Here is a 20,882-nt window from a genome sequence, read left to right as displayed (position 1 = left end):
GGGGACAGAAAGGTTGATGAAATTGCTGGAGGTAACATAGCTACTAGGTGGCAGAGCTAGGGTTTGAATCACAGAAGCCCAGTTCCAGATTCTGTGCTCCTAACCAATGATGAACTGTAGCTGATGCATCAGCTTCCCCACATTTAATTTTTTAAAGTTATTTCAGACTTTGGCACCTTCCAGTGCAGTTGGTTTCCAGCAAACTGCATTTTTAGGCTTCACTTAGACATCATGGCTCTTCTCCTAGCATTTCTTTTCCTTCTCTTGGCTTCCAGAAATGACTTACAGCCTATCCTCACATAAGCAAGATCTGAGCCTCCCTGCAAATCCATGCATTACTGCCTAACACTCTATTTATGGCTATATGCATGAGTGAAAATCAGGGCCGACAGTTAACTCCTAGGCATATTGTGTTAGGGCAATAACGCTCCATCTCTGCTCCCTCATCCCAGCAGACTTGGAGAGCTAAGGGAAAGCTGCACCTGATTCTTGGATCCAAAAAAGCAAACCCCACTTCTCTGGCTCAGAGCCAGCAAAATGAATGCCATAATAGCAGGTTCAATGTCTCAGCAGGCCATACCTCTCAGGGAAAGGGATCATTCGTGTTCCCACATACTCTCTTTAGTTCTTTAGCTAACGATGGTTCTATGTTTGTTTGTTTTTGAGACAAAGTTTCACTCTTGTTGCCCAGGCTGGAGTGCAGTGGCGTGATCTTGGATCACTGCAACCTCTGCCTCCCAGGTTCAAGCGATTCTTCTTCCTCCACCTCCCGAGTAGCTGGGATTACAGGCCTGAGCCACCATGCCCAGTTAATTTTTTGTATTTTTAGTGGAGACGGGGTCTCGCCATGTTGGCCAGGCTGCTCTTGAACTCCTGACCTCAGGTGATCCACCCCCCTCAGCCTCCCAAAGTGCTGGGATTACAGGTATGAGCCACAGTGCCTGGCCCTATGTTCTCTTATATTTTTTCACCAATGTTGAATTTAAGTGGATTAGGTAAAACAGCCCAGCCCAGCCCATCAAACAGCATGTCTTATTGAATCAAGTTGATTTACCCAGAAAAGCCTCACTTCTTTAGGTTTGTGGGAATACTACAGCTGTTGACAAACGTCCCTGATGGGTTCTTTTCCCCTGCCTGGGTACCAGTACCTCATTAATCCTGATGAGAAAATGGCTTGTTTTTCTCCTCCTGCTCTAACCACCATGACTTCTTATTTCCTGCAGCATCCTATGGCTCTACTTTGAGACGGGTACCTGGGTGTATCCTGTGTTTGCCAAACTCAGCCCCTTGGGTCCAGCAGCTTTCTTCTCTCTCAGCTACGTCTTCATCGCCAGCATCTACCTACTTGGAGAGAAGCTCAACCACTGGAAATGGGGTCAGTGTATTTCTTTCTTAGCTACAGATGCGCTTCTTCCGTGCCTGCCTCTCCCCTTCACCTGGAAACAGAAAGAAAAACTAGCCGCAAACAGAAGCAATGATGCTTACTGTCTTTGTCCAAAGTACTCAGACAGGTCCTGCCAAGAGGTCCTGCCAAGGCAAGAGGACAGCGTTGGGGGTGGGGCACTCTTTTAAAGGACCCCATCAAAGGGTCTCCCCTCCTCCCCCAAACCATGCGTCATTTAACTTTAGAGCTAAAAATAATCTTCTTTAGAAAGCCCAGGACCTAGAGAACAAGGTATTACCATCCCTAGCATGAATAAATAAAATCAGGGTTCTCCCCCTAACCCAAGTGAGGGCTCCAGGGACACAAGCTTTGAAAATATCAAGGTTTCATTTTGAGGGAAGTGAGTCCAGATAGTCCTCTCAGCTCCTCCCACCTCCTCCCAACTCAGCAGTACCTCATTAGGCTGCTCCTCAGCCTTCCATAAGACATTTACCAGAGGAAATCACATCCTAGACTTGAGATTGAAATCCTCATTCACACAGAGTCTTCAGCAATGAGAATATGTCAGTAAGTTAAGCTTTCTCGTTATAGGTGGGTACAATCCTGTTGCTTCTTCCTAAGAAAAAAAAATCATCTTAACTTAGTTAATTTTAAAATGGAAGATTTCATTCTCCTTCCTGCTTCCTCTCTCCCCACCCCACCCCAGAATATTTTTTTTATTGTTGGAAAAGTAACTACCAGAAAGTCAGGCTGTAAAACACCCATGACTTGCTTCCCTACCCCAGGAGAAGCGCAGGAACTCTACCCTGATTCTGTATATAAGGAAGGCAAAGAGTCACACCCAGTCCCCCACATCACTCGCCCACATGCCATTCTGTTCTATCAAAATAGAGATGGCAGAAGTGCCATCTTCCGCCCAATCTATGAACTGGTGTGAAAACATAAGCCCGTGTATGCAAAAAAAACCTGACAGTTTCAGAAGGTTCAGTACCAGAGTGTGCGTTTCTGAGAGGAAGCTGAGACCCTGGAGAAATAAGCACGCAACTTGGATGTATCACATGTTTTCTACTCTTGGAGAATTTGACTGGTTTAGGAAACTCTCAAGGGCAAAATTCTCTCTGAAAGCAAACACTTAAAAAAATGGAATACTAAAAATTACTTCCCAATCAGGATTCCAAATCACAGAAAATTATCGCAAAAAAAAAATGTGTTGACATTTCAGATGTGTTGACATATAATTTTAACTAGTTTTGGCTCCTTGAAGTTCTGGGTAAAGATTTCTGATGCCTCCCCAAATCTCTCTCTCTATATATATATATTTAAAGAAGCTTTAAGATATAGGAAGTACAGAGAAAAATTTGATTACTTAGAGCTTAGAGAACAATAACTTTTAAAATCAATTGTATTGAGTTCAATAATGTATTGAGTTAATTTTTAAATTGTTACTCTACAGTGAATTTTAAACATCCATTGAATTAAAAAACAAAATTATCATCATATTTATTATTATTGAAATTACTATTCTCAATACAACATTCTTAACAAGCCTCATTGTTTAAGTACTGCATCCAATTTTTAACTATAATTAGGTCTCAATAAACAGATAAGCTGGCATCATATGGACCCTCAACTACCTCATGTACATGCAAGTTTTCAAGTAGAAAGAGACGATTGTAAATGACTGTACTTACCTCTTGAGGTCTTTCTAGATTTTTAACTTTTTAAAGAAGAGAAAGGGTAAAAGGTCCTATTTAACATCAGAATAAGATCAGAAATGTATTAAATCTTGAACAGATCTTTATTAATTATAAATAATTTAATACGAATAAAGAAAAATTAGATTTGTTAAAGTTGCAATGCAGTGAACACTTTTACAGTGCTGAAAGCTAAATAACCTATGTGAACACATTTCCCCATGTCCTATTCTACTGAAAACACTTTCTAAGGCTTCCCCCAATTGACTGAAGAAAGTCCACACACTTGGAATGACACACAAGGGCCTCTGTGACCCAGTCCCTGCTTTGGCTTTTGCTCTTCTATATTTGTGCCCCAGTGGCACCAAACTGCTGGTTTTCCCTCCACGTTGATGTTGTTTCTTACGTCCACGGGATTCTGTCTCTCCTATCCTCCAGTCTTTGCCTGGTTCATACTCATTCATTTCAACACTCGCCTCTTCCAGGAAGCCTTCCCTGGTCAGCCCAGGTTGGACTTCATGCCCTTCCCAGTGCTTCCCCCTTTATCTCCCAGTCACCAGACTTACCATTTTATCATGACTGCTGTTTTACTACTGCTTTAGGGATTTGTTTTTCCACTAGACCTCGGGTGTCTTACGGATTAGGGGTATGTCTTGTTCATCTTAAAATCCCCTATTTCCATTAGCTTTCTCGTTGCCTCAATCAGTGCAGACAATAGAATATCCAAGGGCCTTTTTTCCTAGGTGTAAAGTACAACTTTTTGCAAAGGTGTTCTGGAGACGGCAGATAAGGAGTGACTCTAATGGCTGTAGAGTATTGGGCAGGGAGTTTAAGGAGTATAGGAGGGTGATGACAAGGCGTACCAGTTAGAGAGTTGTTGAAGACATACATGTTAAGGCAGAAAGTATTAAACAGGGGAAAGAGCACTGGAATAGGAATCAAGAAAGCCATGGTAGATCGAGACCATCCTGGCTAACACAGTGAAACCCCGTCTCTACTAAAAATACAAAAAATTAGCCGGGTGTGGTGGCGGGCGCCTGTAGTCCCAGCTACGCGGGAGGCTGAGGCAGGAGAATGGCGTGAAACCAGGAGGCGGAGCTTGCAGTGAGCCGAGATCGCACCACTGCACTCCAGCCTGGGTGACTGAGCAAGACTCCATCTCAAAAAAAAAAAAAAAAAAAGGGTATGTCCCTCACCTGGCCGCAAACCAACCATGTATTCTATGGCAATGCACTTCAATTCCTCAGTGATCAGACAGCCTCTAAGTAGAGTGACCACCAAGCCCAGGTGGCCTGAGATGATCCCTGTCTATTCCTGCTGTGCCAGTATTCATAAGGTTTAATATCGTCTAGGCTTGGGCACTCAGTTGACTGGTTCCCCTACCAGTGAGCCTTTCTCCAGATCTTCGGTTCTGGAAACTTATAGATAGCCACGTGTTCTGTCCAAAGCCAGAGCTAAGCCTATGTTTTCCCTCCTTCCACAGCCTGAGCCCCCTTTGATGACAGGAGAAATTCAAATGAATGCTTTAGGGAGGCAGTTGGGGGCTGTGGTTAGAAGAAAAGTTCTGGTGCCAAACTGCCTCAGTTTCTATCTTGGCCCTGCCACTTGCACCTGTGACACTGAGTGAGACACTGAAGGTCTCTGTGCCCCAGCTTTCTCTTGTCCTAGTGGAGATAATGCTAGTGGCCTCCTCCTGGGCTCACGGAGAACCTCAGATGACTTGCTGAGGATCTAGCGCCTACAGCAGGACCTGGCATACAGAGTTAGTCACTGCTGCTGGTCATCTTATTCTCCCTCATTCTCCCCTTTGAGTTGATGTATAAATTACCAGTTTCCCAGCTGCAAGTGATTAAAGGTAACAGCTACCCGATAGCAGATGGACAGAGATGATGCACGTCCTCAGGTACTTACAGCAAATAGGAGGTCAGGCTATTGGAGGCTAGAATCTGTTGGAATCTCTGCTTCTGAAATCCTGAGACACAACTGGAATCTCTGCTTCCAGTGGCCCAATTCGAAGTCACCAGCCAAGCACCAAGTGGTCAAGAATATCAGGCGAAGTATCAGTCAAGACCCATTCAATGTGACAGTATCTCTCTAGCAGTAGTTCTCCACCTTGGCTTTTTACATCACAGAAACACTAGGGAAGTTTAAAAAATAATAATTCCCAGGCCTGCCTTAGACCAATTAGATCCATATCTCTAGAGATGGTGACTCGACATGGGTATTTTTTAAAGCTTCCCAGTTATTTTAACTTGCAATCGGGATCCGGAACCGCTGTTACAGAGCAACGCTTCTCAAACCTGTATAGGCCTCTGATGCTCATCAAAATGAGGATCTTGGGGAACCCGGAGATCTTGTTAAAGTGTGGATTCTGATTTAGTGGATCTGGGGTGCAGTTTGAGATTCTGCCCTTCTAACGCATACTCCAGACATACTGATGCTGCTGGTCTGAGGACAAGGCTCTATTACATCTCAGGACCCTGGACTCCTCCCAATGTGGATAATTCTGTCTACGGCATCCTTGTGCGGTGTGGTGCTCTCCTGAGTGGGCTGCTGGACTGAGAAGGGTGTTGGTGGTGATGGTCACAATAGCTGAACATCTACTCACTTTCTCCCTCCTCCTGTGCCACATCAGTGGGTGAATATGGACAAGAGAGCAAGAAGGACAGCAATAAGAAACCATACTGGGAATCACATGTTAAATTGGAAAGTGTATGATGAGGCCCTCCCAGGGCACTCAGTTGCAGGGAACTGGCTTTGAGCGTCAAGGAGGCAAGTGTTGTCATGGCCCACAGGAAGGTCCTTCAAGAATGCACTGAGGCTCAAAAAGCTCACAAGAGGTTCCTCAGGGCCACCTGGCCTGACCTGTCACCATCTCACTCCCTGCCCTGGGCTAGCCTTTCTGTGTCATGAGGCAGAGGGTTGGGCAAGCACAGAGTCAGTTACTGGGACCAGTCACCCCCAAGAAAGATTCAATTTCTACTTTTTGGGAGGAGTTAGATGGAATGTTAACTTCAAACCATGATAGAAGCAGATGGGGGAAGCTGTCTCTGGCAAGACATTGAGAGCTTGGCTCACCATGACCATGACTGAACACCCAGGCATGCCCGGGGCAGGTTCTCTTCCACATTGACTGGGGGCAAGAGGCAATCAGGACATCCTATCAAAGGCTCCCTTCTCTGCCCCTTATGTGCTTAATTTTCTTTTTTTTCTTTGATGATTGATAGCACACAAGGATGCTGACACCAGCACACAAGCTCCTCAGGAAGAGAAAATCATCCCACAAGAGATACGGGGCACAGAAAGGGGCTAAACACCTCCAGGCCCAAATGGCAGGGCCTCTGCTATGTGGGGGTGGTTGGAGAGACAGTCAGCTTATCCAGGGCCTGTGACCCCTCTCCCTATGCCCCTTGATGGACACATGCCAGGAGTCAGGCTGTCCTTTGTCAGGGCCCCTAAGACCATAGGTCCTTCTCATCCTAAGGACAGACTGTAAGCTGAAAATTCCAGCCTGGCCAAGTGGCGCTGGGAGTGTGTCTTGGACAGAATGACATGGAAACTTTCTTTTAATATTATTTGCCATAAACCAGGTTTTTTAAAAGGCAGATTTTCTTGATGAAAGCTGCCTAGAGGCCATCTAGTCTACCTCCTTGTTTTATTCATGAAGGAATTAGATGAGGTTTGTCTTATTAACTCTGCTTATTCCATAACAAAAGAATTGTATCATGCGATGACTCCACAGGTACTTCTAAAGCATGGTCCCGCTGGGGCAGCATTTAGTCAATGGCAAAAATTTATCTCCATTTTGCCTTTCTTGTCCTAACTTCATCTCCCTAAACTCAAAAAGAGCCCGCTGTGGATTAGCCTCCCTGCCTCTTCCTCAGCCTCTTTCCCACGGGAGTTTCTCCAGCCAGCCCTCAGCTCCCTGTCCTCCCTGGACTTCTGCAGTGTGCACATAGGATTATCAGTGCTCAGATCTCATTTCTCTAACACCTGCTATCCCCCCAACCATCAATTTTCTTGCCCTTTTCTGAGTCAGCCCACTGAAACTAGGCAAATGTTCTTCAAATTTTCAATTCCCGGCATTCATTTTTGTGGTTGTAGATACATAGGTGTAAATCTTTGAGAACACTATGTTTTCATTTATCCAGAGTTCTAACTATTGGAATAATAAGGCATATAATTATATATGGTATCTATGGTGATGTTGATTGAAACAATAATTTCTTGGCCATGCCTGCAGTTTCTGTTCAGATCTTTTGCAAAGATGGAGGCTAGAATCTGTTGGAATCTCTGCTTCCAGTGGCCCGATTGGAAGTCACCAGCCAAGCACCAACTGGTCAAGAATATCAGGTGAAATATCAGGGCTATAAAAATATTTCTAGCCCTTGGTACTATCTGACAGCAGTTAAAGGAATAAAACAAGTCGGGGTGAATCTAACTTCCTATCTGCCAACTAGGATACTTTCTACCGGGAAAAATGCTTCTCAATCAAGAAAACATTTATAATAAACATAATTTTCCAATTACAACTTAAAATCCATTTTGTGAATTTGGTTTGGGTAAGATATATGATCTATTATTAAGTCAACAGTTTCCTTATTTCCAGCTATGCGTTACAGAAACATGGTCAGAGGGCTGTGTGTGGTGGCTCACACCTGTAATCCCAGCACTTTGGGAGGCCGAGGCAGGTGGATCACTTGAGCTCAGGAGTTCAAGAGCAGCCTGGCCTACATGGTGAAACCCCATCTCTACTAAAAATACAAAAAAAAAAAAAAAAAGCTAGGTGTGGTGGCGCACACCTGTAGTCCCAGCTACTCGGGAGGCTGAGAGGTGGGAGAAACGCTTGAATCTGGGAGGCAGAGGTTGCAGTGAGCCAAGATCACACCACTGCCTTCCAGCCTGGGTGACGGAGGAAGACCCTGTCTCAAAAAAAAAAAGAAAAAGAAAAAGAAAAAAAGCATGGTCAGAGATAAATTTTGAAGACTTAAAGAAGCCTAGAAACTGCTTAGCTCTGTGAGAATTCAAGACTAAGACCCACTTGCCATTCCCAGCTGCTAGAAGCAAAAAGAAACATGATTTTTGCAACGTTCACGCCACGTGAGTCCCTACAGAATAAAATGACTTTGGGAGCACCACAGAGACCCATTTGGGAACAGTGCCTTCTCTAGCATGTGGATGGGTATGTGGGCATTTCTGAGTGTTCCTCCTAGCTACTTGGTTTTGGACAGAGGACTCTAATCCAATGGAAGGAGCCACCTGCTGTCCTCCCCCAGCAGAGCTTCATACCACCATGTCTGCTCCTGGGTGGCTTTTCTCCAAACCTTCGTGTTCTGTTGCATTTCTTAAATGGAGAAGGGAGTCTTCAGGCCTCAACACCTGGGGTGGAAGGACTGAGGTTATGATTACAGTTAGGCTTGAGGGCTTGGGGATTGGTAAACAACATGGATAAAAGAAAGTTTTAGGAATCCTCAGAGTGACTGCAGGGGTAGAAATTTGAGTTTATATTGACCAAGTTTATATTGTCCCTCTTGTATGTGAGCTGGTTATTTAATTGAAAAAGAATTCATTAAAGGCCCAGAGTATACTCTACAGAAAAAGGAGGTGCTGTGCTTGTACTTATAGACCTAATGTAGAGAAGGCCTAACTAGGGAGGAGAGAATTCACATCAAAAATGGAAAATAAGGCCAAGGGTGGTGGCTCTTGCCTGTAATCCTAGCACTTTGGGAGGCTGAGATGGGAGGATCCCTTGTGGTGAGGCCAGGAGTTCAAGATCATCCTGAGCAACATAATGAGACCCTGTATCTAATAAAAAAGCAAAAAAAAAAAAAAAAAAGCTGGGCATGGTGGTGTGCACCTCTAGTGCCAACTAGTCAGGAGACTGAGGTTGGAGGACTTCAGCCCAGGAGCTCAAGGCCGCAGTGAGCTGAGATTGTGCCACTGTATTCCAGCCTGGGCAAAGACCTTGTCTCAAAAAAAAAAAAAAAAAAAAAAAAAAAGGGAAAAACAGAAGAGAAAGAAGTAGACACACCAATGAAAACAACGTGAAATCCATAAAGCTTGATAAACAATAAGCCTCGGCTGAAGTGACTGGGGTAGTCTAGATTGACGAGGAGCAGACGAAGAAGAGAGAGTTTTGATCTTGAAAATTTTGCATGAGATGAATACAAGGATAGCCATGAGGACTGCATAATCAAGAGGTGGCCATCCTAGGACATCAGTGTAATTAAGGGGCCACAAACAGGACTTCAAGTCACCAGTCACAATAGCCTCCAAGAAGTGGAGTTCCAGCAGAATGGAATGAGTATAAGATATCTAGTGTTTACTGTTAAGGATAGAATTGGTGAAGGTGGCAGGGTTTGAAGGGTGAATCATGGAATTAGGAGCATGGATTTGCTGCAGGAATACCAAGCCAGAACTACCAGGGCTGTAAGTTCTGGAATGGAGGAGAAGTCTTTAAAGTAGCATTGACAGTATTTGGCAACAAGCACAAAGGATAATGAGCTAATGAAATTTCATAAATTGCAGAGCTTACACAAAGATTTATGATCATTAAATATGGAGTACCAACTTGTTGGCTGAATAGAAGTCATTCTACAAATCTAATGCTATAATTTCAGTAGAATAATGCCCCTCTAATGAGCTTACTCAAACCTAATCCATATGCCAGTACTTTTCCACCAGGCTGATGAATTCATTTGCTAAGAGGTCACAGAATGACCCCAATTAGGTGAACATCCACCCTTCTATTTCCTCTCTAATTTGATGTGGTCTCTTCATCTCCATCTGCAAAGTCTCAAAGTTTGCTGATGGATTGTGTGTAGCCTGCAAACACTCACTTAGAGTCACAGCAATATGCGTCCTCTTAGCTATGCAGAGTACCTCAAGGCAAACAGCATCGTGGGTGCCTGGCTAACTGTGAACCCAGCACTGAGGGAGGATGGCAGAGTTGTTCTCTGCCCCTGTCATCGTGGCAGCTGTTTTTCATAACTCCTTAAACTGTATCTTGTCACCTTGGGAAAAGTGTGTTCAACTTTCCACTGCCCCAAGTCAGAGTGAATCTCTACCCACAACAAAAATACCCATTAGGGAAAGCCTGAAGCCTGAGGTCTGTCTCTGTTCTTGTTTGTACAGGTGACAAGAGGCAGCCACGGAAGAAGAGGAAGTAATTGCACACCATTTTCCAAGAACCAAGAAAGAAGAAAACACAAGAGATTTTTCTCATCTTTTTTTTTTTTTTCTGGTGGAGGGAGGTGGTGGAGGAACATAGCAAAGTAGGAGGGACAGAGATTGATACTTAAATTTAATAAGAGGTTCGTGAAGGTAGCTTAACTTAAGAACTCTTGGTTTTTTGAAAGGTTGACTGCACATGCCAAAAACAACTCCTGCTATCTCAGAATTAATTATCTTTGACCTCCGTGGAGGATGGTCTCTGGTTAAAATCTGGCCAAAGAAACTCACATAAACTTGGTGTTAGAGAACGTCGAGAGAGAGAGAGAGGAACTTAGAGTCATTTAAACTCTTCAGTTTACAGAGAAGGATGCTGAGGACCTAGATGAGAAGTTACCTGCAAAAGGCAAAAGGGTTACTTAGTGTCAGAACCAAGGCAATGACTTCTCTCTCCCAGATCTCCTAGCTACCGGTCCTGGGCCATTTTTTTTTTAAATAATCCCAACTTTTCTTTAAAAGACAAGCATTTCAGTAAGCTAGTTATTTTCATGGGTTGCTCATCCATTTTTTTCAGTGATCTAAAAATGTAGGGAGATGGCTACTACTGAAGTTGTCTGTCTACTTGGGATAATAGCAAATTAATTGAAGACAATGGGAAAGTAAGTTATAAGAAATATTGGGAAATCTGTTTCTCTTCTGAGCAAGCATTCAGAGCAGGTATAAACATCAAACATAGCGACATTGTCAAAACCTCTTCCATTTGAACATTGATTAATTCATCAAATAAATGGTATAGTAAGACATTTTACTTGCAGAAGAATCTGGATGGGAAGTGATAGAATTATAAGGGCTGTTGAGATTGCTTTGCTACAAAGCACTTTTCTGAATTAGTGTGTGGTTTAACAAAGCTGATTTCCAGATGCTTAACAAGGATTCATGATCCCTGCTGTGATTTTCCTAGTGTTATTTTCCTGGCCTTTATTTGTGGGCACATTTTTTAAAGAACACAAATGGCAAATGGCTATTGGTGGGTAGACATATTTGAGTCTACTAGTATGTCACTAGGCTCATATGGGTTGGGGTGTGGACACTGAAGGAAATTGGATTTGGACTTCCCAACCTAACATTATATAGGAGAAATCTGGTAAAAATGAGCAAGAGTGGTCTTGAAGGGTTACAGAAGAGGACAGAATATCTCAGGGAGGAAGGCAGCCCAAGGGAAGACCAGGACAGGCACCAAGAAACCTGCTTAATTCCCACTTCTTTTTCTACTGTTCTGTTAATATGGGCCTCAAGTCTTTTCCAGTTGGAGCTGGGAATACCACCTCTTTCCCCACATCTACGGCTGCCTCTTCACTGCTCCAAGCACCTGGTCTCAGCGGGAGCTCAGAAACAGTTGCCACAGTGGAAATTCCCCAAACGTGAAGCCCTCGGGGGATCACCCAAATTTTCCACACCCCAGAGGTGACTCGGGCTGCGTGACTCTCAGTCACAGTAAGCTCTTGGTGGGGATGAGCCTGCAAATTTCTATTTGTGGCTTTACTGGCCCTAGGACCAAATTAAACCTTGATTGCAGCATGCCTGGCCATTGTGCAATATCTCTTCCAACACTAGAAATGTCTCGGAACCATTTCCCATTGAGCACATGCCTAAGCACACAAGGGCATGCTCGGTGCTGCAGTAGCTTAAGAAAAGATACACAACAAAACACTAACACACTGATTAAACATTTGCTAAAAGGTATATGGTATTTGCAGATTGCATAGCACTATGTTAGGCCCTTAATAGAAAATGACAACTATAGCAACCACATGATGATACCAGCAATATTTGTATAGTGTCAAGTAATTTATCACCACTCCCACTTATTTTAGCCCACGGAAACTTTGTAAGTAGGAGATGAGTTACGTTCTCATTTTACAAATGAGCAAACTGAGTTTCTGAGGGTGGTGTGCTGGGAAAGGTTTAACAACCAGCTCTCTGGGGAAAAGTTGTCAGGCTCTGATTGATAATGTGTGCTCATTTCCATGGTGTAAACACTCTCCCCATGGCCTTTTTCAAGCTGGCAGCACGTTGCTGAATGTAGAGTTGGGAAGAGATGTGGACAACCACTTAGTCCTCGAGAGCCTGTTGTGCAAACTGGCTCCAGCACACCTCTGCGTTCAGAGCAGGGAAATGACAAGTCCCAGGTCACATGGATAGTTGACTCATGAGCCCACTTTCCTTCCTCTTTCTTACAGAGCAAAGCAGTACCGGGTCATCCAAAAACTTTATTTAAAAAACAAAACAAAAATGTGTCCACATCTTGCAGAGCTGGACAAAAGAAGGTGGTCAAGAGGTCCCATATTGGTGGAAACTGTCCCCATTACAGGAGGAGGAAGGACACTGCCACCACTACCCCAGGGACTGGCCTATACTCATGCTTCTGTTCCAGTGTTGCTGTCTCACATTTGAAACCAATTTTGAATTTGGGTAGAAGATTCGTCTTGTTGCCTAAACAATGCCTTAACCCCATTCTCTCCCCAGAAGGGTCCTACATTTCTTAAGCTATTTTCAGCTCCTCCACACCTACTCACTTGCAATACTTGTCATAACAGGAAGCCAGTTTCATATACTGTAATCCCCAAACACATTGCACCCACACGTGGGGAGCGTGAGGGGCTGAGCGACGAGCGAGGAGGCCAGGCCTTCCAAAAACTGGAGGGGCTGAGCACTGAGCCGCTCCCAAGGTGGGGCGTCCCCACTCCCAAGCCCAGGATTCAGAAGCCAGAATCCACATCCAGACATTCTTGTTTTCCTTTCTCATGCAGTTGCTGGTGACTTTTTTTTTTAATAAAGCATTTGAGTAGGCAGCAAAGCCAGTCAGAACTGTTTATTTATAGCTGTGGATTTTCAATGCTGTATAAATTAGAAATCGTTGCTGAATGAGGCCCGCGCCCACTCATACACGCAGGGCCGCTATCTGTGAGTCCTTTCACAGGGTTTGACTGTACACAGTCTAAAATGGGAGAAAATGACATGCTCCGAGTCAAATGACGGAGTCACAGCTAAACGGCAAAGCAGAAAACCAGCAATTATTTTTCCTCAGCACAATATGGGGAGTACGACAGGTACAATTATCCAATATTATTTAACAGTACCGGTTTGCGGTGTAGGGAGAAAAAGGTTTCCGTGTCTTGGAGAGGAAAAAAAGAGAAAGAACATGCCTTGCAGCTCCTGTTTCTATGGATTAAGCTGGGTTATGTACATGGAAATTGGCCAGGATTCCAGAAGGGGAAGGGAGAACCGCCTGGCTCCCTGGCCCTTCCTCCCAGGAGGCTCTTGAGGAGCGGCACCACAGGGGGCTTCTGAGCAAAGGTGCCCCCAGCCTTGGGATACTGTGGCCTGAACACCCTCTTCCCCAGGCAATGGCTCCAGGTAAGACTGGGGGGAAGGCTGGGTTTGCTGAGCCCCTGTCTGCTTAGAGACAAACTTCCCTCCTGTTTTTGACTCTCTTTCCCTCCATTGAACTACAATGAGGTCAAAGAGCGTGTGATGAGAAGGTAATCCACAAGGAATAACTTTCAGCCCCTTAACCAGCTCCCCTTTCTCACTTCCAGCAAGTTATTATTCCTCCTGCCAAGCCTTTGCTTAAACTGGTCACACTCCCTAGAAAGACCCCTCTTCTTGTAGCTACTGTGGAATAAATAAGTCAACCTTCATGGCTTCAGACCTCACTGGAGTGCCACTTCCCAACTCTCTGAAAAAGCTTTTCCTTGCCCCTCCAGGGCATTTGGCCGGCTGCCTTCTCTCAATTCTGCTAGTTAACAGCTAATCAGCTCCGCACACTATGCCATTGCTCTCTCCTTCATGTATCCTCCTGGCTTCTGTTTCTGGAATGGTATGGAATGCCATGCCGACTAAAGAAAACAGTCAAGCTTTTAAAGAATTAAAGTTAGTTGTATTCAGAAGTCTTACTGAGGACTACAGACCAAGGCCTACAGCCTGGCAACAGCCTGTCAGATCCTATGAGACTGCTCCAGCCCAGGATTTCAGCCCACTGCTTACAGACAGGAAGTGGAGGTTCAGTACCTGCACAATCACATCAAATTTGCTCAGAATTTCCATCACAGCAGAATCCCATCAAGGCTTGGGTGTAACAGTGCATCTGGTTGTAGATTACAGAGGCATAAACACTAACCCTGTTAAAGGTTTCGTCTTCAAAGCATCTTTCCAAACATCTTCACAGTCCAGGGCTTTTGTGAAATTCTGCTGGCAAGCAGAAGTGAGCAAAAGGCGCTTCTCATATTTGCTCCTTTGTCTCACAGCTGGAAAGAAGAGAGGCTTCAGAACCAGACCAGATCTGAGTTCAAATTCTGACTCCCATGGCTGGCTATCTGTATTGAACCTAGAGAAAATCAGTTACTTTTTAGAAAAATGTATTATTCACTTTTTATTTGTTTAAAAATATATAACAACTTCAGCATGTGAATAAGAGGACACAGTCTATCCAGAAGGAGCTTAAGTATGCTATGTAGGCCGCCAAAGGAACGCAAAAGAAGTAAGCATCCCCTGTTCCTTAAAGACCTTAGGCATGCCAGATTTTATTCCAACTTGCTACTGTCCTAAGAGAGGCACTAGTCAGCCCCTTGGAGAGAGACTCACCTTGGATAAAAATAGTTTACTCCTCTGAGCCTTGGTTCCTTGTCTGCAAAGTTAGATAATGATACCACCACAATTAAATAAGATTATTTAAAGTGGTGGATGCAAGTGCCTGGCTCCCAAGATCTCCGTCTGATATAGTTTGGGTGTTGTTTCCTCGAAATCTCGTGTTGAATCATGATACCCAGTGTTGGAGGTGGGGCCTGGTGGGAGGTGTTTGGATCATGGGAGTGGATTTCTCATGAACGATTTAATGCCATCTTCTTGGGGCTGGCCTCGCCATAGTGAGTTCTGGCGAGATCTGGTTGTCTAAAAGTGTGTGGCACCTCCTCCTCCCATCTCTCTTGCTCCTGTTCTCACTATATAACGTGCCTGCTCCCCCTTCACCTTCTGCCATGATTATAAGCTTCCTGAGGCCTCCCCAGACGCCCAGGAGATGCCAGCACCATTCTTCCTGTAAAGCCTGCAGAACTGTGAGCCAATCAAACCTCTTTTCTTTATAAATTACCCAGCTTCAGGTATTTCTTTATAGCAATGCAAGAATGGCCTAATTCACCATCCCACCTGCTTGATTGCAAACTCCCGGGATGAGGGGCCATGTCTACCTCTTTATATCTCCAACAAAGCCTAACTGTGCACCATTAGAAAGTACTCAAAAATACAGACGGACTTGAGGATTCCTTATAGCTTCTTAACCTTACAGGCATCATCACCAGTTATCTTCCACCCTAGGCTTTCCGGGAAGCTGATAGTCTCAACATTAGAGTTATTGTTTCATTTCAGATACTCTCTCCATCTTACGTACCACAATTCTATTTATAGTGACGAGCAAATTGCAGTTTCATGTGGACTGGTAGTGAATGAACATCGATAGAATAGGACGCATAGCAGATACATTTGATGAAAAGGAGAAGGAGATGAGGAATGGCCTGGAGGATAAACGGCTTGCATGCAGGGAAGCTCTAGAATGGATGATTAGATGGCCCTAATGACTCAAAGGAGAGCCTATGGGCTACTAGGGTCCGAGTCAGGAAGACTGATCCTTAAACAGGAGGTGGGGGGATGTTGAAGACAAACCTTGTTTACATCATAATTCATTTTACCTTAGGTGACTTCTCACCCCTTCCTGACAGATGGCAAGTGTTTATCATTAAGGCCCAGTCTAGTCTGACTAGCACATCATCGTTACCATGATGTCGTCAGCCTCTTGCATGGTGTAGTTATTTCGGGGCCATGAAAAGGGCCTCTGTTCTCACTGCCACCCTAAATATCTTGCTAATGTACAAAACAATTCTTTCACCAATAAAGCCGCCCATTTCATATGGAGAGCCAGATTTAACATATAAATACTTCTGAAAGAAGTGACCTATGAAACTCATGCATGTTCAATTCTCAGTGAAGGATATTTGATGATTTGAAAGCAAGTTTTAATGTGGGGGAGGGCGCGCTTGGCAGAGTGAAAATGAGGATATTGTTAGTAAAGGAACAGGTGCCGAAGGGTCAGCTGTAGACTCCAAGGACAAAACTTGCCTAGTTCATAATTTTTCACCGTGTGAGTTGCCAATAGATGCAGGTTATGATTGTTCTGCACCCCTCCCTGAGAGAGCTACTTGGTGGGTAGAGCACCCCAAAATGAAGTTGGTCCATGATTTTGGCAGCTGATAGGTCAACTAAATTCTGCATGCCCTTGGAGGGGTGGACAGAGGGGACATAGCTGTGATATGCCACTCTGTTTCCAGCCTTGATTATCTGGCTGGCACTACAGGAATTTAAACTTGCTTTATGTCTTTTATTTATTTATTTTTTGAGCCGGAGTCTCATTCTATCACCCGAGCTGGAGTGCAGTGGTGCAATCTCGGCTCACTGCAACCTCTGCCTCCCAGGTTCAAGCAATTCTCATGCTTCAGCCTCCCAAGAGGATGGAATTGCAGGCATGTGCCATCATGCCCAGATAGTTTTTGTATTTTTAGTAGAGATGGGTTTTCACCATGTTGGCCAGGCTGGTCTTGAACTGCTGGCCTCAAGCAATCTGCTTGCCTCGGCCTCCCAAAGTGCTGAGATTACATGCGTGAGCCACCACGTCTGGCCTGCTTTGTGTCTTGAGAGAGTAGTGTTGCATTGCCACCATGCTTTTTTCCCACAATTTAAATGTGTGTTTGTTGGTAGCATAAATTAATCTTTCTTAGACTCTTAGGTTCTACATCCTCCAAATTTCAACATCATGGTTTTTGTTGTTGTTCAAATTACTATGATTGCTCATGAGTTTGTGTGTATGAGTGTGTGTGTGTGTGTGTGTTGTATTTCTGAAGTTCCGTGTAGATATTCAATGCCACTTTTTCATTTTCTCGAATTTATGTTTGAGAGTTGGTGCTACTGTCATCAGGGTCCTACGATGATTCTGGAAACAAAGACTGGATAACATGAATGGCTCCATGTAGAAGCTTTGGGTATTGATATTTCTCAAATTTCCCTCAAAATGCATGAGTATGACAGCTTTTACTACCTATGAGTTGTTGCCATGCTTAAGAAGAAAGAAGACAGAGCAAAGAAAAAATTAGGATTCCTTTGGCTCCTGAAAAACCTCAAGCAGTATTGAGATTCTCCAAGATCTCTTTTTATCCAGACATCTGTCTTACCAACCAGTCACAGAGATACTGAAGTGCTGAAGAGAGGTGGACACTTATTAAGGGCATATTTTGTGTTTCTTTGAGGGCAAGAGTATGTCCTACTCACCACTGTATCTCCCTCATCGAGCACAGTGCATACTATATGGTTGACTTTCAATGCATATGTGATGCTCAGATGGATTTAAGTAACACGCTCAGTGTCTGACAGTGGCATTGGAATTCAAATAAAGATCTATCTGACCCAAATGCCTCAAATAGTTTCCACTCCACCAACAGTGCTCAATCTTTCTTAAGTGATACCCTCAGAAATACATTTTACATCATAATCCAGTAGAAACACACACGCTTGTGTGAAAAGTTTCATAAACTCATACTTGCTTTTAATATGGGTGACATACCGCTTTATTTTCTGTGATATTGTTTCCTATTCCATTAAAATATGTCGTGACCATGAAATTGATGTCTTAATCCAATAATAGTGTTATTAAAAAATAATGAATTTCTTAATCCAATAATATTAATGATAGGGTTCAACTTAGTTCAGTAAGTTGGACAACACTCCACTCCACCACACTGTAGGGTTCGTTCATTCATTATACAGTGCCTACTAAATATATGTCCCTGGCCATATGCATGCCATGGCCTGAGTGTAAGGACATGGTGGTCATCCACCTGGCATTTGCAGGCCTGTATGGAGGATTGCATGCTTTCATCTTGCCGCTCCTTTGGGACACCAAGCCTGGCTTTCCCAGCTTCCTCTGTTAGCAGCTGCTCTGCTAGACTCAGCTCCTCTGAGATGCTAACAGGAAGAAGAAAAAGATCCCTTCCACCGTAAGAGCTTACAAAACCTTCCGCTGAGGCTTAAGTCTGGCCTGAGCAAATATATTTGGTTACACTTTAGGGATTTGTTTTCACTCAACACTAAATTTTATTAAGATTCTAATAATGAAGTTAGATGACATAGAGTTAGGAAAACATGTACTGTATGACTTTTACAATACCTTGCCAGGAATCTGGTACGTGATTCTAAAGACTCCCATCCAGACATGTTTTATTCCTTATGAAAATTTTTCTAGCTACATTCTAAAATGCACTTATGTTGTCATTTTATATATATACATTAACTCAACTTTGCCAATTTTTTTTTTTTTTTTTTTTTTGAGATGGAGTTTCACTCTTCTTGCCCAGGCTGGAGTGCAATGGCACAATCTCGGCTTACTGCAACCTCCGCCTCCTGGGTTCAAGTGATTCTCCTGCCTCAGCCTCCCGAGTCGCTGGGATTACAGGCGTGTGCCACCATGCCCAGCTAATTTTGTATTTTTAGTACAGATGGGGTTTCACCATGTTGGTCAGGCTGGTTTCGAACTCCTGACCTCAGATGATCCACCCACCCTGGCCTCCCAAAGTGCTGGGGTTACAGGCGTGAGGCACTGCACCCGGCAACTTTGCCAATTTTTAAAATCATGTGGTTAAATAAAATTCTCTTTCTTGTAAAATAGATTGCAGTATCACTGCCAGTTTTTCTCCTTTTCCAGACTCATCCTGCCATCATGACCTTTTATTGCCGTCACATATCACCAAACTAAGAGGAAGAGGCCAAAAGAACTGCTGGACACCAATTCAGAGTTTTCCTACTCAGCAATGTGGATTTCCATGTAATCCTCAAATCAAGGGGAAGGAAAGAACCATTCCAAAATGCCCTGCCAATTCACAGAGGAACATATCGAAGTCCACTTGGGAACCATTTTAGACCCCAAGCATGGAAGACAGGGATTGTTTGCATGACTATATACACAATGACAAAGGGAAACTTACCCATTCATTCTAGGGCTTAACGAAAATGCCGCGGCTGCATGAATCGTGGTTCTGTGGTCGCTTATTGGGGATGGGATTGAAAGTATAACTTTAAGGGGGATCCCCAAGATGACAGCCAAGAAGATGCTAAGCTCTTTGTGCATGAGGTGCTTGTGAGATAGAGACCAAAGGATAACCAGCTGCTCTTCCCTGGTTGGTGAGTGGAGGTGCCCGAGAGGGCACTCTTTGGTGTTGACTTATTGCGTCTCACCTTGTCCCTTCCTAAACTCAACTCTTGCCATTTCACTGTATCCCTCACACAGTCACACTTGAAAGGCCCTCCAAGCACCAGTGGCCTTTGTCCCTAGCACAGAAATCATCACCCTAGACTGCTTACCTAGCATCTAAATAATCCCAATTCACATTTAGCTAAAATTTCACTATTACTAAATTTAGTTATATTTACAATATAAATTTATTTTAGTTACAATAACCTAGAAGTAGTATAGTTACTATTATTATCTGTTTTAGTTTCCTGGAGCTACTATAGCCAAGTATCACAAACCAGGTGGCTTAAAAATGATAGAAATGTGGCCGGGCGTGGTGGCTCCTGCCTGTAATCCCAGCACTTTGGGAGGCCAAGGTGGGTGGCTCACGAGGTCAGGAGTTCGAGACCAGCCTGGATGACACAGTGAAACACCTTGTACCATCTCTACTAAAACTACAAAAATTAGCTGGGCGTGGTGGCAGGCGCCTGTAATCCCAGCTACTCAGGAGGCTGAGGCAGGAGAATCGCTTGAACCTGGGTGGTAGAGATTGCAGTGAGCCGAGATCGTGCCACTAGACTCCAGCCTGGGTGACAGAACTAGACTGTGTCTAAAAATAAATAAATAAATAAATAAATAAATACAAATAATAGAAATGTATCCTCTCACAGTTCTGCTAGCCAGCAGTCTGAAATCAAGGTGTCAGTATTACTATGCTTCCTCTGAAGCCTCTGAGGAAGAATCTTTCATCCTGGTGGCTCCCACTAATCCTTGGTTTGTGGCCACATCACTCCAATATCTGCCTGTTTCCACATGGCATTCTTCCCTGTGTGTCTCTGCACCTCTTACCTTACAGAGAATCTGGAATCTGTGTTCAAATCTCCCTGTACTTTCTCTTATAAGGATGCTAGTCACAGATTTAGAGTCTACTGTAAGTCTAGGATCGTTTATTTCAGGATCCTAAACTAATCACATCTGTAAAGACCCTATTTCCAAATAAGGTCATATTCGGAGGTTTTAGGTGGACATGCGTACTGGGGGTGAAAGGGGTGAGACCATATTCAACCCAATACATTATCCCTATTTGACAAATGAGGGGATCGAGATGTTAAATTCCAGCTTTTAACACTTCTCACGTGTCTTTCCTGGTTCAAAGAGTCACCCGTAATTTATACCATCTGTTGAGTGCCCACTACAGGACAGGCATTTGCAATTCATTATCTCTAGGCCTCACCATGCTCAGAGAGACAGGCATCATTCTCTCAATATTAAGGATAAAGAAACTGAAGCTCAGTAAGGTTGACAG

General features: G+C 43.9%; 1 protein-coding gene, 1 long non-coding RNA gene and 1 other non-coding gene across 8 annotated transcripts in view; 2 read left to right on the top strand and 1 right to left on the bottom strand.

Annotated features, from left to right (window-relative positions):
* The window catches only part of ADTRP (androgen dependent TFPI regulating protein), an 89,475-nt gene extending 78,309 nt beyond the window's left edge, over positions 1-11,166 (top strand). For 3 of the 6 annotated variants that reach the window (XM_054685445.2, XM_063811884.1, XM_016954621.4), the window contains 2 exons: positions 1,224-1,375; positions 10,213-10,410. In XM_054685445.2, coding sequence (XP_054541420.1) covers positions 1,224-1,375; positions 10,213-10,247 — 187 coding nt within the window. In that variant the 3' untranslated portion in view covers positions 10,248-10,410. Of the gene's footprint in view, positions 1-1,223; positions 1,376-10,212 lie in introns of all 6 variants that reach the window. The other 3 variants (XM_063811883.1, XM_009450428.5, NM_001251896.3) reach the window with 2 other exon arrangements.
* Positions 11,167-13,079: 1,913 nt separating this feature from the next.
* On the top strand, positions 13,080-19,801 carry LOC134810265 (uncharacterized). The gene is made up of 2 exons (XR_010157896.1): positions 13,080-13,665; positions 19,052-19,801. It is a non-coding gene; the product is annotated as an uncharacterized LOC134810265 (long non-coding RNA).
* Positions 14,758-14,899, bottom strand: LOC112209652 (small nucleolar RNA SNORA67). The gene has a single exon (XR_002944475.1). It is a non-coding gene; the product is annotated as a small nucleolar RNA SNORA67 (small nucleolar RNA).
* Positions 19,802-20,882: the final 1,081 nt, after the last annotated feature.

Source organism: Pan troglodytes, chromosome 5 (assembly GCF_028858775.2).
Source record: "Pan troglodytes isolate AG18354 chromosome 5, NHGRI_mPanTro3-v2.0_pri, whole genome shotgun sequence".
In the NCBI taxonomy this organism is placed as follows: Eukaryota; Metazoa; Chordata; class Mammalia; order Primates; family Hominidae; genus Pan; species Pan troglodytes.
The sequence above is the reverse complement of the archived record's forward strand: the minus strand, read 5'-3'. Positions and strand labels throughout refer to the sequence as shown.